Source organism: Ornithodoros turicata, chromosome 9 (assembly GCF_037126465.1).
Source record: "Ornithodoros turicata isolate Travis chromosome 9, ASM3712646v1, whole genome shotgun sequence".
Lineage (NCBI taxonomy): Eukaryota > Metazoa > Arthropoda > Arachnida > Ixodida > Argasidae > Ornithodoros > Ornithodoros turicata.
This window is the reverse complement of record NC_088209.1, coordinates 29,222,600-29,238,769: the sequence shown is the minus strand read 5'-3', so window position 1 is coordinate 29,238,769 and position 16,170 is coordinate 29,222,600. Positions and strand designations below refer to the sequence as shown.

General features: G+C 49.2%; 1 protein-coding gene and 1 long non-coding RNA gene across 3 annotated transcripts; one reads left to right on the top strand and one right to left on the bottom strand.

The window, feature by feature from the left end:
* Positions 1-4,895: 4,895 nt before the first annotated feature.
* On the bottom strand, positions 4,896-6,133 carry LOC135367859 (uncharacterized). Its single transcript, XR_010414557.1, has 2 exons — positions 6,084-6,133; positions 4,896-6,017 (listed from the first exon to the last, which is right to left on the bottom strand). It is a non-coding gene; the product is annotated as an uncharacterized LOC135367859 (long non-coding RNA).
* A 3,137-nt stretch (positions 6,134-9,270) lies between these two features.
* On the top strand, positions 9,271-13,367 carry LOC135367858 (uncharacterized). 2 transcript variants are annotated; one of them, XM_064600960.1, is made up of 3 exons: positions 9,299-9,347; positions 10,449-10,526; positions 12,950-13,367. In XM_064600960.1, the coding sequence occupies exons 1-3, from the start codon at positions 9,336-9,338 to the stop codon at positions 13,193-13,195; spliced, it is 336 nt and encodes a 111-aa protein (XP_064457030.1). In that variant the 5' UTR covers positions 9,299-9,335; the 3' UTR covers positions 13,196-13,367. The 2 variants fall into 2 exon arrangements, with proteins under 2 accessions (XP_064457031.1, XP_064457030.1); XM_064600961.1 differs by lacking the exon at positions 10,449-10,526 and having other exon boundaries at positions 9,271-9,347.
* The last annotated feature ends 2,803 nt before the right edge of the window (positions 13,368-16,170 follow it).

The following is a 16,170-nucleotide window of genomic DNA, read 5'->3' as shown; positions in this document are numbered from 1 at the left end:
CCGGTAAGGATTTCTAAGCTGCTGGCCAGGCCCTCGTGAAAGTTGGGACGAGTGCATTCGTGCAGCTGGAGATTACGTTGAAAAATAAAACTAATTTCTCTTCTGTAAGTTCATTTTACTTTTGCGAAAAATGAAAAGTCCTGGTTTGACTTGAACAGCCCTCGAAGAAGAAAAAACGCTGAGAAGGCTGTGGATAAACCATAAAACATATAACTGTATATTCTTTTAGAGGTATTGGTGATTTAAGCTTCTTGCAATTTTATTTGGTTACCTTCATCTATATCGTCTGATTTTGTTCCTCGTGCTGCGTTAAAACAATGATTTTATCCTTATCTCTCGTTGAAAACATCTCCGTAAAACAAGGGATGTAGCGAAAGAAACAGCAGACCATACACGTTGCATAACCGCGGCGGAGATTCTTGAAATGACGCCGCGGCCAGTTACCGGATGAGGTAACTAACCGGGGGGGGACCCGGTCATCGGTGGCCCCGAGGGTCACTTAACACACCCTCGGGGCCTCCTCGCGAGCACTCCCGCCAGACCTCCTACTATCTTCCCCACCTTCTCCTAGGATCCTTCCTGTCCCCCTTACCCCCTTAAAGCTAACCCTCACATTTACCCAGTTGCTACCCCCGAACCTTACGCAGAGAGATCCCGTTTCGAACCAGGGTCTTTCTGTGCAGAAGGCAAACACCGAACCCACTAAGCTACCCACCCACGAGCACAACCGTGTCAGAACTTCATCAACTGAGCGTTCAACGCAACCTCGAATCACTATGTAGAGCGAGAAATGAGGCGACCAGGCTCTACTGAGGTTGATGGGTTTAATGACGGTTAATGGCGATGAACCGAAAACGAAAGCTCGGGTCACGCGCGGTGCTGCGCGTAACCGATGGCGGTGCTGGTGATGATTATGACGCTGCTGCTACAGGGCTCCCCCCCGTGGCGGATGACAAGGCTGGCGAGGAGGGCCGAGGTTGGCGGAAAGGTCGGGCGCCGAGGCCAAGGAGTGCAGGAGCCGGACCCGAGGCGGCGGGCGGCTCGTAGTGTGCGAGCTGCGGCGCCCAATGCACCCGACGTGGAGGGGAAGGAATGCTGGAGACAGGAGCTGAGCACGGACGTAGGTAGGGCGGGTCGGGCGATACCAGAGGTGCAGACTCCAGGAATGCGGGCTTAAGCCTGTCGATGGCCACAGTGTCAGGTCCCCGTGGAAGATCGAGGCGGAAAAACTTCCCGGCTCGCGAGATGACCCTGTAGGGGCCGTCATAGGGAGGCTGCAAGCTGGAGCGCACAGAGTCCCGGCGGACGAAGACGTGGGTGGCTTGATTAAGGTCGGGGCTCACGAACACGCGTGTTGCGGGAGCGGAGCGGGTAGGCGTGGGCTTGAGGTCCCGGAAGAGCTGGCGGAGACGGTCGATGTAGGAGGAAGGGTCGTGCACGAGCGGGGCCGAGGGGGTGAAGAATGATCCGGGAAGGCGGAGCGGGCAGCCGTAGACCATGTGGGCCGCGCTGCAGTCATCCTGGCGGATCGCGGCGCGAAGGCCAAGCAGGACGAAGGGTAGGCGCTCGGGCCAGGTTGTGTCGCCGTGGTCAGTGGCGCGGAGGGACGCCTTGAGCTGCCGATGAAGGCGCTCGACCAGGCCGTTGGCAGCCGGATGGTAGGCCGTGGTTCGGATGTGATGGGTTCCGAGGGCGCTGCACAGGTGACGGAAGAGGGACGATTCAAACTGGCGTCCTCTGTCCGTGGTTACAGTGGACGGGACGCCGAATCGGGAAACCCAGGAGAAGAGGAATGCGTGGGCCACCGTCTCTGCCGTGATGTCAGGAATCGGCGTTACCTCCGGCCAGCGGGTAAAGCGGTCGATGCACGAGAGCAGGTAGCGGTAGCCTTTGGCCAGAGGAAGCGGGCCGACCAAGTCGATGTGGACCTGGTCGAAACGTGCACCTGGCGGAAGGAACCGCGATGGAGGAGAGATGGTGTGGCGGTAGATTTTGGACCGCTGGCAGGCTAGGCAGGCCCGCGCCCAGTCACGGACATCGGCATTCATGCGAGGCCATATGTAGCGCTCTGCGACGATCTTTTGCGTTCCGCGCACGCCAGGGTGGGACAGCGAGTGGAGGGCGTTGAAAACATGCCGGCGGAAGGCCAGGGGAACGAAAGGGCGCGGGGTACCAGTAGAGGTGTCGCACCATAGACTTGCCGTCGAACCGGGGAGCGAGATCTCCCGAAAAGTGGTGGATGAGGCGGGGGAGGAACGAAGATTGGCGAGATCTTGATCAGCGTGTTGCGCCTGGGCGATGCCGTCCAAATCGACCGCGGGGGGCGGATGGAGAGCATTGACGTCCGGCCGCGAGAGTGCGTCGGCAGCGGCATTGTCTTCGCCTGCGACGTGTCGCACATCGGTCGTGAACTCCAAGAGGTAGCACATGTGGCGGGTTTCACGAGGCGAGTGGTTGAGGGAGGCCGATCGCAGGGCGAACATGAGAGGCTTGTGGTCGGTGTACAGCACAAACGGGCGGCCCTCGAGAAAATGGCGGTAGTGTCTGCATGCCAGGTAGGCGGCGAGGAGCTCACGCCCGAAGGTGCTGTAGCGTGTTTCGGCTGGCGAGAGACGTTGGGAAAAGAAACCGAGAGGTTTCCAGTGGCCATCCTGACGCTGCTGCAAGACTGCGCCGACAGCAGCGGTGGAGGCGTCGACGAACAACGCTGTCTCGGCGTCAGGACGAGGATGGTGGAGCAGCACAGCATCTGCCAGGGCCTGCTTGACCTCTTCGAACGCGCGTTCTGCTGCCGGTGTCCACTCCAGAGGGGCAGCACGGGCCTCTTTCGGATGGTCAGCGCCGAGAGCTGCGTAGAGAGGCTGGAGCAAGGCAGCACAGCGAGGCACAAAACGTCGGTAGAAAGTCACGAGGCCGAGGAATGAACGAAGTCCTTTGCGAGAAGTGGGGGCAGGGAAGTCTCGGATTGCCTGGACCTTGGATGCGAGTGGCCGGATGCCTTGCGGGGTGATGGTGTGTCCCAGGAACGTAAGGGTGGTAACGCCAAATTCGCACTTCGCGGCATTGATGGAGACTCCGTAGTCCTCCAGGCGCGAGAACAGGGCGCGCAGGTGGGCGCGATGAGCCTCCGGAGATGGACTTGCGACGAGGATGTCATCCATGTATGCGAATGCGAAGTCCAGGCCGCGGAGCACTTCGTTGATGAATCGTTGGAATGTCTGCGCAGCATTACGCAGGCCAAAGGGCATCCGCACGTATTCCGCACGTTCGGGTCACCAGTTGTAGAGCGAGAAATGAGGCGACCAGGCTCTACTGAGGTTGATGGGTTTAATGACGGTTAATGGCGATGAACCGAAAACGAAAGCTCGGGTCACGCGCGGTGCTGCGCGTAACCGATGGCGGTGCTGGTGATGATTATGACGCTGCTGCTACAACTATCACAACACTTCATTCTTGGCATAACAGATGGCGCTATCTACAGCCTTCTGAACCAAGCAACGTTTTTCTTCTTCTAATAGACCTCTACCCAAGAAACGTCATCATGACGTTGGTAGACAGATTGAAACCGAAACAACTCCTAAGGGGAGTGCTGGGTTCCAAGAATGTTCCTGTTCGCTGCCCCCTATTGAAAGAAAAGTACGACCGAAGGTCACGTCCCTTTCAGGGACCATCGTAATCCCCTCAAAACCGTGGCTTTCGGGCGCTACCTTGTTCGCCCCTAGTTTCCAGCGTAGTTCAACTCTGCCAAACTGGTGGCGCTGTCGAACAACATGACGTCATTTGTTTACAAACAGGGAGAGATCTGCTGCCTTCTAAAACTTGCTACAAACCAACCGTATCGAATACGTGTTGGCCTTATTTCCACTTCCGCTTGTTTCATCCTCGAATGACTCCATTCGTATCGTTACATGGGTGATCCGATACAGTGTGATACAGGTTCGAGATTTCACTTAGCGCTGCTATTATATCTGATGGGTCTTCAGCGACACGGCAGTGAGGGAATCATGGTGGATCATCCTCTTTTAGCCATGGCTTCTCAGGAATACATTTACTTTGTACAGGTTCCGACAAAAGTCTACGGAACACGCGAGCGGTGTATTTTCTCTTCGGTGCAACACCCCAGCGGCAAGCGGACACTCGTTCAGAGGGGTGGAGGAGTCAAAACTAGCGGACTCCTCCATTTCTGGCCGGGCAACCCGGGGACGCCTGATGGCGGCTCCCTTCGTTTGACGGTAGTTCTGGGTGAGCTCCGGTGACCTGGGAGGAGTGCGCCTGCAGCGACCCCAATAGGCGATTTCAGATATTGCCCTTGTGCTCCGCACGGGGGCCCTCCGTCGCCCAAGTCACGTGCGTCGCGCAATGCGTCGTGGGAAATGGTTTACATTCGTGCTCGCTGCCTGTTGCTCGAGGTTGTGGGAGGTGAAGGAGAAAGAAAGCCAAAACCGTTTGCGCTCTTTCTCTTATCTTTCACTCATGAAAACTAAATCCCAAGATGCAGCGGGACTTTCGCAACACTGCGCTCTCTGGTGGCCCACCCATGCAATTTCTGAAATAGTCTATTCAAACCCCCTTTTGAGCACATTCAAGTCATACCGAAACTACTGCGGTGTGCCGCATTCAGCGCACCCCTCTGAACGAGTAAACAAGTCCATTTCCGCTTGCCGGTAGGGTGTCGCGGAGGAGAAACCGCTCTCTCTCTGTCGGGACCTGTACATACTAGGCAGTCTTTGCCGTCACCGTTGGTGTACGCAGAGAGACATTTCTTATAACAGCTCAGCCTTTACCATTTTTCACCATTACCATTTTACCACTCACGGGGGCTCCAGGGTCTCCTCTTCGACAGGTCCAAGCCGCTGCCTCGTTATTGTATGTGTTAGCATATCGAGAAAAATACGAAAATTCTCATGGGAACATTTATTTTGCAGCAAGGAATAGCAATAAAGAAAACCGTACAATAAAAGTCTTCAAGATTCTTCATGCGCCCGTCTTGTCTCCACCCCAGCTAGGGAACAGTACCTGCGGAAAGAAACAAAGAATTAGCCAGTATCGTTACCAGAGCAAAGTGAAAGATACTTCACAAGGTTCCGGTGGGGCATGTTCAATGCCGGACGCTCTCCTCCCATATGAACCAGGGAAATGAGGCTGAGCTGCAGCACATGACTATAGTCCCTGGAAGGGAAAGGGGGTAGTGAAAATGTACCTACCTCAACCAGTAAGCTAGTGCATGTTTGCGTACCAGGAATGGATGAAAGACAAAGTCAAGATAAGGAAGCAAGGCTTTATTGAAATGGTGGGCAAATACAAGACACAAATCTAATAAAATGACAGAGCAAAAAGGACAACGAGGCTCGGGCAGCCAAAGTGTACCTGCCTCAACCAATAAGCTAGTGCATGTTTGCGTCAAAACGGGTACGAGTGAAGAAACAGACAACCACCATTTTATTAACAAAAGTGACAGTTACAAACCTAAGCCGAACAGATAGATCTCCCCGTGCATGATACACCTAGCAGCGCGACCGTAAGCTAGCCCTAACCACGATGGAACTGGAATCGAAGGTGGACACAAAAGTTTGTCGTAACACCAATTTGGCTTACGAACTGAAACGCGAAGTGCCTCTTCGGTTGACGTAAGAAAAAGAAAACACTCCGTTCGTCAAAAACCAACTGCGTCAGTACGTTACAAGGACCGTTGCTCTGTGACGAACAGAATGGGGGCTCAGCTAAGCCTAACTTAAAGCTACTCGAAGACAAATGCGCGTAGCTCCTCTTGAAGCTTGCCATCTTCATCTGTCTACCTTAGCTACAGCGAAACCACTGTTTAAGGATGCTAACATTCCGCTGACAAACTCTTAACTGAGGCCCCTTGTTGCAGAGCCGAATGAGAAAGCCCAGACGGTCACTGCGAAAGAAGGTTACGCTCACCATTTGTAGGCTTCGTCTACCAGTCCGTGTATGTTGAGGAACAAAAATCCGCCTTATCGTCATTGCGTAGAACCAGGTAGTACCTTCAGTGACACCTAAAACGATTAGCAAAAGGCGTACGGTCAAGATAGAGAATAGATATTACCGGCATGCCTACTCACCACTTATCTCGAGTCGAACTGTGGAAGTTGTTCACAACACCACATCCAAAAGCGACTGGTGGCTTCTAGACCGTGCGCCATGCTTTTAAAGAAATGGTCGTGCTAGGTGTACAATATGATTCTTGAGCAATGGTAATGGATTTTCATTTTAAAGCAAAGAGAAAAAAAAAAGGAAATAACTTTATGGTCATTCTTGAGCGCCTTTAGCTCTGCTACCGTTTGTCTGTTATTTATTCAAATGAGTCTCTGCGTTACTGGGATGGCCAGGAAAGGGAAACTTCTGTTCACAATATCGCTTCTCCCTTTCCAGACCGCCCTTCCTTGCATTACTTCTGTCTCTCTCTCTTTTTCTTTTTTTTTTGTTGTTGTTCCAGTATCTTTCCAAGATATGTGTAAACCGAACAGATAGGGCATTTGTTCGTTGGATTCCCATGACCAAACCCCCAGTCTCATGGAATCATAAAGGAACAACAACAACAAATAAATAAATAGATAAATAAAAAACGGAAGGAAGAAGCCCCTTCGCGGATTGGTATCATGCATTAATCATTATTATGATGATTGGAAAGGTATTATGACCTCTTACGATTACATACCCGAATTGCTGTAATAGCTGTATTGGTACCCTACACCAGAATAGGAAGCAGAACTTAAAAAGACAGTAGGTGATCATGACAATCTTTTATGCTATCCCGCTGACCATCCAGTCTGTAACAACAAAAATAAGGGGTGATTTTAGGAGACAGCGCGTTCGACGCGGCAGTCGAGGAGGCAGTTGCTTTTGTTAAAAAGAGCTTATTTGACACGATTGGTTGATAATAGACTAATTGCCTGGGCAAAGTGGGCGTACACTTGTGGTATGGCGAGTTTCTTTTTTCTTTTCGATTCCTTGTCAGAGCCGCGAAGCAACTTGGCTATGACCGGCGCACAGACGGGGACAGATGAAGAAAGGACAGCAGGAAGGAAGGAGTGGAGGCTAATATGCGTCCCGGGCTGACTTCCGTCAAGAAACTTTGCCGGAAGACCCCATACAGCACCACTCGGCCGATAGGATTCGAACCAACCCCCTCTCCAGTCTTCAGCACGGCCCGCAAACGATCGGATGCTTTCATCCACTCAGCCTTACCGGGGTTTTTTCTGTGGCCAGTGTATCCCACCTTTCCGCAATTCATTTTTTTCGGACATCACGTAGCCGGAGAACGCATGGCGTCTCCGAAGCGGTAGCAGACGCTCCGGCCTGCGCGATTTGCTCACCTCGATCATGTGATCCCAGGTCCAATGAGGAGTGTCCTCACCACTTGCGTCACCACTTGCGCGCTTGGTGGCGCTCATCACGTGTCTATCGTGAAGGCGAAGGAGGGTGTTTCGCGCACGGGAGGTTCGGGGAGCTATTGCAGGCGTCCCAATTTCGCTACGGTTGCACTAATTGTGGGAAAACTGTTTTCGGCCGCCTAACATTCCATACTGACCAAAAACAGAAACAAAGTTGTGGGCCTCTAGAATGAGATGGCACGACTTGGGATCACAGGCTGTTCATGAGACCCGTGCCGCTCAGGAACGTCAAAGACCGCCATGTGGGATGTCGTACTGGGCCGAGCAGAGTGGCCAGAGAAAAGTCTGTTTAATCGCAGCTCGAGTAGACGTCGTCTGAGCGTGGCTCGAGGGGTGTCGAATCTGCTGCAGTCGAGGAGAAGATGTGGAATATCAGCTTCAATAGCGGAAGTGGTCCCTACTGTACTGACTGATTTGGGCCAGTGGAGGAGACTCATGTTATAGAGAAGCAGAGGTGTCCTGGCGGAGGGTTTTGTCATACAACCACAGCGATTTCCCGACACATTCCAGTTGACATCTGCCGCTGTTAAATATGAAGATGTTAGTCCCTATAGGTCGAGTCGGGCTATACTCCAATACGTTTAGACTAGAAAAATGTACTGACAAAAAAAAAAGAAAAAAAAAAGAAAAAGAAGAGCGAGAGCAACCAACCTGCAAAATCGCAGATAAATAGATCCAGACTAAAAAACAAATGGCACACGAATGCATAAAAAAGAGAGCGATGGAGAGAGTGAAGAAGACTTAATTTGATAGAGATCATATCCTATCTTTCACAAATAACCAATAGCCCTACAATAACCCTGAGACTCTCTTTGAGATTCGTGTTGTGTTGTCAATTCCAGGGCTTTGATGTCCGTCATGACGCCTGTGTCCTCGCGTTCAGTGGTTTATCCAAAATCCCAAGCACGGAGGGGTGTTGGAAATAATTTGGGGGGGGGTCATTATTATAATTACGTCATTACAGCTTAACATATCATTACCGATATGTGTCTATAGCTGAAATCGCACGTGACAGCGTGACAGGTGACACTCCCCTAACTTTTTCACAAAGGTGAAAAAGTTAGGGGAGTGTCACTGAACATTTGGGGGGGGGGGGGGGTGTTCATAAATCACTGCTTGCGTTCTATCATATTCATAAGCTGTAGGTTTTATCGTAAACTACTGAGTTCTTAGTTATTTTCTACAAGTTCTGTTGCGATAGCTATAATTTTACTCGTCTCGCGATATTCACAAAGCTTACAGGAAGAGGAATAGTGATGACACATACGTGATGCGACATTGAAAGACTTGTCTGGGAAAAAATGGCTGGAGACGCCGAGCTGATCGGGAACCTTAATTCAACGCCGTCTATGTCGCATTTGCGCTGTACGTGTATGCGGCTTCCTGCAGTGGGTGTCCGATAAAATATACGTACGTTCGAGAGTTTGTTTCGAGGTATTCGACAGTACAAAGTGCAAAAATGCCTTTCTGCGTATGAGGGAAACAGCATCAACCTACTTCTAAGATGTGTGCGTTGACACATATTTCACCGTACTCCAGTTATGACGTAAAAGGAAGATTTTTTCATACCATATTTAATATATTTCTTACCCTTTCAGGGGTTTATCATTTTTGCCCTCGGTTTATTACAGGCAAGCGCAAGAATGTAAGCAATGCTAAAAAAAAAAAAAAAAAGAACAAACACAAACTTTCTAAGAGACATTGACTCTTAGCAGGAAGCAAAAGGACGTTCACGTGTACGACAAGGTTGAACGTAGCAGTATCACGTAAGAATATTTCTAGACCTTGACGCTTCAACGGAAGACTTCGGAAGAATACCTACCACACCTTTTCCCGGAACATAGCCGTGCAAAAACAAATGTGGATCGTATATATAAGGCCTCAGGTGGATCACATCTTCGAGAAAAGCTTTCGTTCACCATGAAGGTCCTGGTAAGCCCTCCGTCTCTGTTCTCCCTATTTTTTCGTGTAAAGCCTTATTCCATACGATACCCTCGAATTGGCCTCCATTGAGAGAATTTCTCAACAACCTTCCAAGGCATCCGATGCGTTCGCAACAAGTCCTACCGTGACTGTACAGTGCCATCATTATTCGCGCGCAATTTTCCATAATGCATATTGTATACGTGGTGCAATTATTGTCCATGTTTTCTTCTGTAGTAGAGGGTCTTATTACTCTCATGCTAAGTACGTCTCCATATGTTCTCTCAACTATATCATACATGTTTTTCTTCCGTCTTATATCTAATCCAAATATAGTGCAATTCTAGCGAAAGACATATTTAATTTATCCCTCCAGATTTACCTTGAAAGCTCCGTTTTAACATCCCGTGTTTTTAATGAGACGCATTCCGGAGATGCTCAAATTTAGATTTTGTTTTGGCGGTAGAAAATTTCGGTACGCTCAGATTTGGGAGGATTTGTCTTTGTGCACTAAGCGTAACGAGAGTCTCTTTTTGCGCAGAAAATGTATGAAAGACGACGGATCTCGTATTCTTCTTCTTTTTCCCCATCCTCCTTACCCTTCATTTGTTTTACATTATAATGCGCCCCAAATAACGCGGTAAGATAAGTATTTATTTTACTTACTGATTTTATTTTTACGGACTCCGTCCGAAAGATTGTTTCTCAGTAAAATAAATGTTTGGATTTCTTGAAATACTTATCTTATTCACTTGCGAGTGCTAGACATCTCCCATTTTTTGCCTGTTAGTTTCCGTCCCGCAGTAGACAGTCCCGAGTAGCTTGGGACTAACATCTCCATTTTTTTTCTTTTGCCAATCAATCAATCGTATTCAGGACGACGTCCTTCGTCGTAGAGAAACTCTTCACTAATAGAGAGTTTTAGTACATCGTATGCTATCGCCTTTGCGTACGGAAGAGATAGCGTTGATGGTTAGGCGCACGCCTACAACAGAGACAGACCTTCGTGCAGTGTGCAGAACCACCAACGCTATCTACACTGTTAGAAAAAAAGGTATAAATAAGGTATAATAATGTGTTCTTATACCCCTTTTATACCTTCTGCTTCAGATATATACCTTTGGATGGTATAGAAGAGGAACAAATCTCCTATTTATCCCTCCAACGCTTCTCAAGGGTATGAAAGAGGTATAAAGGAATGCTAACGTACCATATTTATACCTCACCAACACGCGTTTATATCCTGTACCAGGAATAGATCACGAGGCTATGCATTTCACGGTATAGATGAAGCTGATATACCTTCTGTTTCTTTATACCTTTACGGCTTTTTTATACTTTTACTTCCGCAACATGCTGTATCACATCATTAGTATTTTGTTTTTGGTGACGGTACCAGCTGAGTTAAATGGATGTTTGATTAAGAAACACAGACATTAGTACAGTACTATCTGAATCCACATGGTTAGTTTATGGGTGTATGATATCTACATTGCCGGAATGTTGAATCTAGATGTCCTCACCCTTAGAGTTGCGTACCAGAAGAAAACTGCTCCACACGTTGTCAAGTCGCCATCGGTACATCAGTATTTGTTGCTCTGTGAATGTCTGTCATCGTGATATATCGTGACTTGATGACTGCGCAGAGCGATCTTGCTCCTTGAAAATTTTCTTTAGTTTTTAACTCCATCTTTGCGTGTTTTTTTTTTTTTTTTTACATGGGGAGTAATGTGCACGAGCTTTGCTTTCTACTTAACAACCATATGCGTTTGCGTGTGTTTGTAGTACGTGTGTGTATGTCAAAAACTTGTCTTCCCTCCAAGGGTGATATTTCTACTTCCCTCCTCTAAAAATGTCTATGCCTATGATTTAATACCATGATGGTACTCGTGCAGACTCGCACAGGGGTATAGAGTTGTACCCTTAAAGGTATGACATATAGCCCTTTGTTGAGGACTATTTTTTTATACCTGTAAGCAGGGTATAAAATAATACCTAAGAAGGGCTAAGTTATTGAGCAGGCGATCTATACCTCTAAAGGTATAGATTTTTCTCTGAGTGTAGTATATCCCCTATTCCGTACGCAAAGGCGAAAGCGTACGACTAGAGTCACCGTACTCTACGTACTAAAACTCTCTATTATCTGCGGTTGATCGCTCACTACCACTTCGACGGCAGATCCGTAAACGGAAACACAGCGAAGCCTTCCGGTGCATCCGGGACGCATTGCCAAACGTCCTTTCGTTCACTATATCCCCTGCTGTTCCCCCGTGGGCGCTTCGAAAGCCGTCCATTTTATCACATTTCTAGCTTCACTATAGGAAGAAAAACGAAACCCCCTCCTCAGACAAACCACGCTGGCAGTGATGGACACAAGGTACCAACCATACCGTGGTGCTGGCAGATGGTTCCTCTACGAGCGACGGATCGTCTTTGTTATAACTGCCGAGTCCATCTCATGAGGCTATCGACTATCGCACAGCACACCTCGTCCACCTCTGCGGAGCTATGTGCCACTCTGTTATTCCTGAAGATCGTACCGACCCAGTACGGCACTGCAGCACATAGGTATCCTAGACTCGTTGGCACATAGCATGGGTATCCGAGGTTCTTTGGCATGAGTTGGTGTTGAGACCCTAAAGGTGTACGACACTAGAAGAGAGGGGACTCCGATTTCCAGCGCAGTGGATTTCTGGCCACAGAAGGGGATTCGGTGGCTGCAGCGGCTCACAACCCTCAAAAGATGATAGACGATCCTGCCATGTTGTCAACCCTGGCCGCTCAACAGTGGCGTCAAGACGCCGCACAGTGGTCATTCCTCCACGCGGTATAGACCCCACACTGTCCTTCAGTATGCCAAGCAGACTTCCCCGGCACTTCCCGTCCCTCGTGCGTCTATTGCTGCTAAACGTCGCCTTTCCACCTTTGTTCCACTATAGGTTGACTTCATCAACACAGTGGTGTGCACAACCACCGCCCATCCTCGTGACCTGCCAACGCTTTTACGAGGGAACGACACATATTTATGCGTCAACTAGAAATCATTGACAGAAGACCATTAAGGACATTCAAGATTCTTGAACCTTGGCGCAACCCCGCTCATTAGCGCTGGGCCCTTGAATCGTTTATGGCTTTTCTCACAGACATCGGGCTACTAGACGAACTCTAATCCGCTGCCCTGATTCCTTCGCGGGCGTGTCATGCTAACTCATGAAATCATATCAATCCACTGTGGTAGTGTCCGGCAGCCTAAGCGAAGAGACACCACATCACATCATCATCCATAATTTAATTGTCGTTGTTCGTACTCAGGAGGTAAGGAATAGGAATTGGGGGAGGGGGACGTCGGTGACGAAATCAAAACGACAGGAACGTGTTTGTGCCATTCAGAGGTAGATAAAAACGGTCAAAACAGCTAGACCATTTTCTACTCGTTTTCTACTTATTTTGATTTCGTCACAGGCTCCCCGGCCAATGAAATTTTCCTTACCTCCTGAAGAGCGTCCTGGGAATTTAATATCGTGTAACTCACTAAGTGAAATTTCCCCAGACGAAATGTAAAACACGTGCCCGCTTTGGAGAAAATATCATTACCTGCGTTCATCTTGCAGGTTGCTCTGTTCGCTCTCGTTGTCCTGGTAGCCGTGGCTAACGCGGGCTACTTCGGCGGTGGCTACGGAGGCGGTCTCTACGGCGGAGGATTGCGGGGCTACGGAGGCGGCCTCGGTCTCTACGGCGGAGGATTGCGGGGCTACGGTGGATACGGAGGCTATGGTGGCTACGGCGGCTATGGAGGATACGGCGGCTATGGCGGATACGGTGGCTACAGACGGGGCTATGGAGGCTTCTATGGCTAAACCTGGCCATCTGAAGGGAAGTTCCGCAGCAACGATAAATGTTCATGAGGAGGCCGGACGTTGAGAAACTCAAATCTCTCACTCAGCTGCAATGACTTTCCTCTCTCGCAACACTCATCGTGTATCTTTCTGCGCCTCTTTCAGGATTCGAAATAAAGCACTTTCACGTGGATGTCCTGTTCTTCTATAGTATATTAGCAGCGCCAAGCAACTGTCTCTATGAAAGCGGTGTAATGACCGATGCAGAAAGGACGTCACGAAGGATGGGATTAAAATGCGTCTTGGGTCCACTTCAGGGAAACTTCTGGCAAACTTCAGGGGCGAAGCACCTGTTGTTAAAAAATATGAATAAGTACCCGGGCTTGACATTTAGTGGAGATGCCGCACTAATTACATTCCACGCCGGAGAACGCTGGTCATACAATATAAAAACCATTTGGTTGTACTGTGTTTTTGCGCCATTTCAGTCGTTTCCCGACGAAATCATAATCAGGATGAACAATATTTATCAAAGCATGAACCAGAAGAAAGATGTTACCGTTCCCTGGTGAAAACAGATGCGTTCCGGCTTCCCAAGCATGCCCGCCTCCTTCGCTTTCCTCCTCGCGCCCTCCCGTACTTTCATCATTGGCTTCGTACCTGGTTCGCTCCGCCGGTTACCGCGCCGACGCCGCTCAACGCACGAACGAGCGCCTAAGAGCTGCACTCTAAAACACGATCACCACCATCGTCATCTTGGACAGTGTTGTAATCACCGTCGACGGCTCCGTCATTCTTGCCCTTTATTTTATCTGTGTTGTCAGGGCCAGTTCTCACTTGGCGACGCCCGACGCGGCGTCGTGAGCGGGCGGCGGAAATAGACGCGCATTTCCGGAGTCTGCAGGGGAGACACGTCGAGCCAAAAAAAAAACTGCCATGCCGAACTTCTTTCACGACGTCGACGAGAGCTGCCGAGAACGACACCAGGCGACCAATTAGGTGACACAGAAAGGCCACGCCTCCTGATTTTTCGTCTGCTTTGGACTACGGAATGCCACTGTGGTGGGAACATGAAAATCGTGCGCGCTGACGGGGCGGCGGAAATGCGCCTCTACTTCCGCCGCCCGCTCACGACGCCGCATCGGGCGTCGCCAAGTGAGAGCTGGCCCTTACGCTTCTATCTTCAGAATGCATTACCACGGTGTAGGACAGCTGCAAGAGCACGCTACATGACCAGGCTGCAAAAACAGCTGCAGGAGTTTTTTGTAACAACCAAACCTACATAGCTAAACATCAACTAAACATGGCTAAATGTAGCTAAAGATAGTTGAACATAAATAAATATAGCCAAATATATGAGTTAAACATAGCTAAACATATAAGCTACACGCACCAGCTAACCGTAGCTAACTATAGCTGAACATCAATAAATATAGCTAACACAGCGAAACATAACTGAATACTAGAAGATACATTCCGAGGGTAAATGTATTCGGACAACTTTAGGACCTTTAAGCGGGTTTCGCAGGACTTACGTCAACTTGGCAGTATAATTAACTCCGACGACTTCCAGCGATATTGTTCAACCCATCGGATCACGTGGAAGTTTATTGCAGACAGAGCGGCTTGGTCGGGAGGATTCTGATTATCAGCTGGTTCTTGTAGAATCTCCTTCATATGACGCTCCCGCGTTATATTCTTGGCAAAAAAGGCAGGGCCAATGATCCTATTGTGGAATATTCAGGAACAAACTCTTTCCAGGAACAGTATTGCAAGTAATACTGCCCCGCTACCGTATATGTATTGTCATCAAGCATTAGAACTACCTATGGAGGTAGCCCCTTTGCAGAAACACTAACTCTATACACTACGGTCCCACATGCGAGGTAACAACACTCCCTACGGGAATGACCGCGTATATTCTACACCAAGCACTGAACGTCTACTGGTGCTGGTTTCTTGATTGCGTCACCTAGTACGGGTTTGTTGCTCCAATGATGGGCGTTATGAATGTTTACTTGTGCGTTGCAGGAAAAGTTCGCATCATCTGTCCAGAAAGTACCTCCTTCCGATGTCACATAGAGATTCTCCGTCGCGCCGTCAGCGGTCGTTTTTTGTTTCTTTGTGTTCATTTTTGCTACCATGCATACCTACCTCGGTTTTGAGTCCTCGAGGAGCTGGTCAAATAGACTCACACTGTACTCGACGACCTCTACCAGCCTCCCCTTTAGCAACAGTTATTGACTGTTTCGCATTAACTAGCCAATTCTAGTGGTTTCTATACACAGGTAACCATTTGGCTTGATTAGGTATCTACCGAAGTCACAGAATGCTATCTTAAAAAGCACAGGATACACCCACAGATGATGTGGGTACTTCCACAGCAGCAGGTTCCCACACAAACATCACCGAGTGAGTGGGACTCGTTGCTTTCTCGTGCAGCAAATGTGAGAGATTTCACTTTCATGGTAGAAGAATGGCTGGTCCTTGCGTAACGTCCTTGTTGAACTTTACTGGTATGGCTGTAAAGCCCGGCTTGCACTAACAGGAAATACGAGAGAAATACGAGAGATTCTCGTTAGCCTGATGTGAGACGGTTCAGACAGTTGGCTGGAGTCCGCGCAAAATCGGGCAAATTGACGTTTCATGTGAAGCTCATAAATGCGTCTCACTTCTCTTTACGCGCACCGTGCACAGAGAGCGAGAGAGAGAGAGAAAAGACGAGGGTTGTTCTCAGTGTGCTTTCACTTTACATTACACGGGAGGGGAGGGGGGCACGACTATGCAGGCTCAGAGGATAATCCCTTTACGAGCAGCTAAGCAACCTTTTGTACTGGTCTCCAAGGCTATGCCGTAAGCCAGTGAGCCATGAAAGTAAAGGGGAGAGTGGGAGAGGATGTAGGGACCAGCCACGAGCACCCACGAGAACCGCCCATACGAGCCAGCATTATGCTGCGCATGCGCAACGCTTGCCCGGCGGATGGATACCGTGAAAA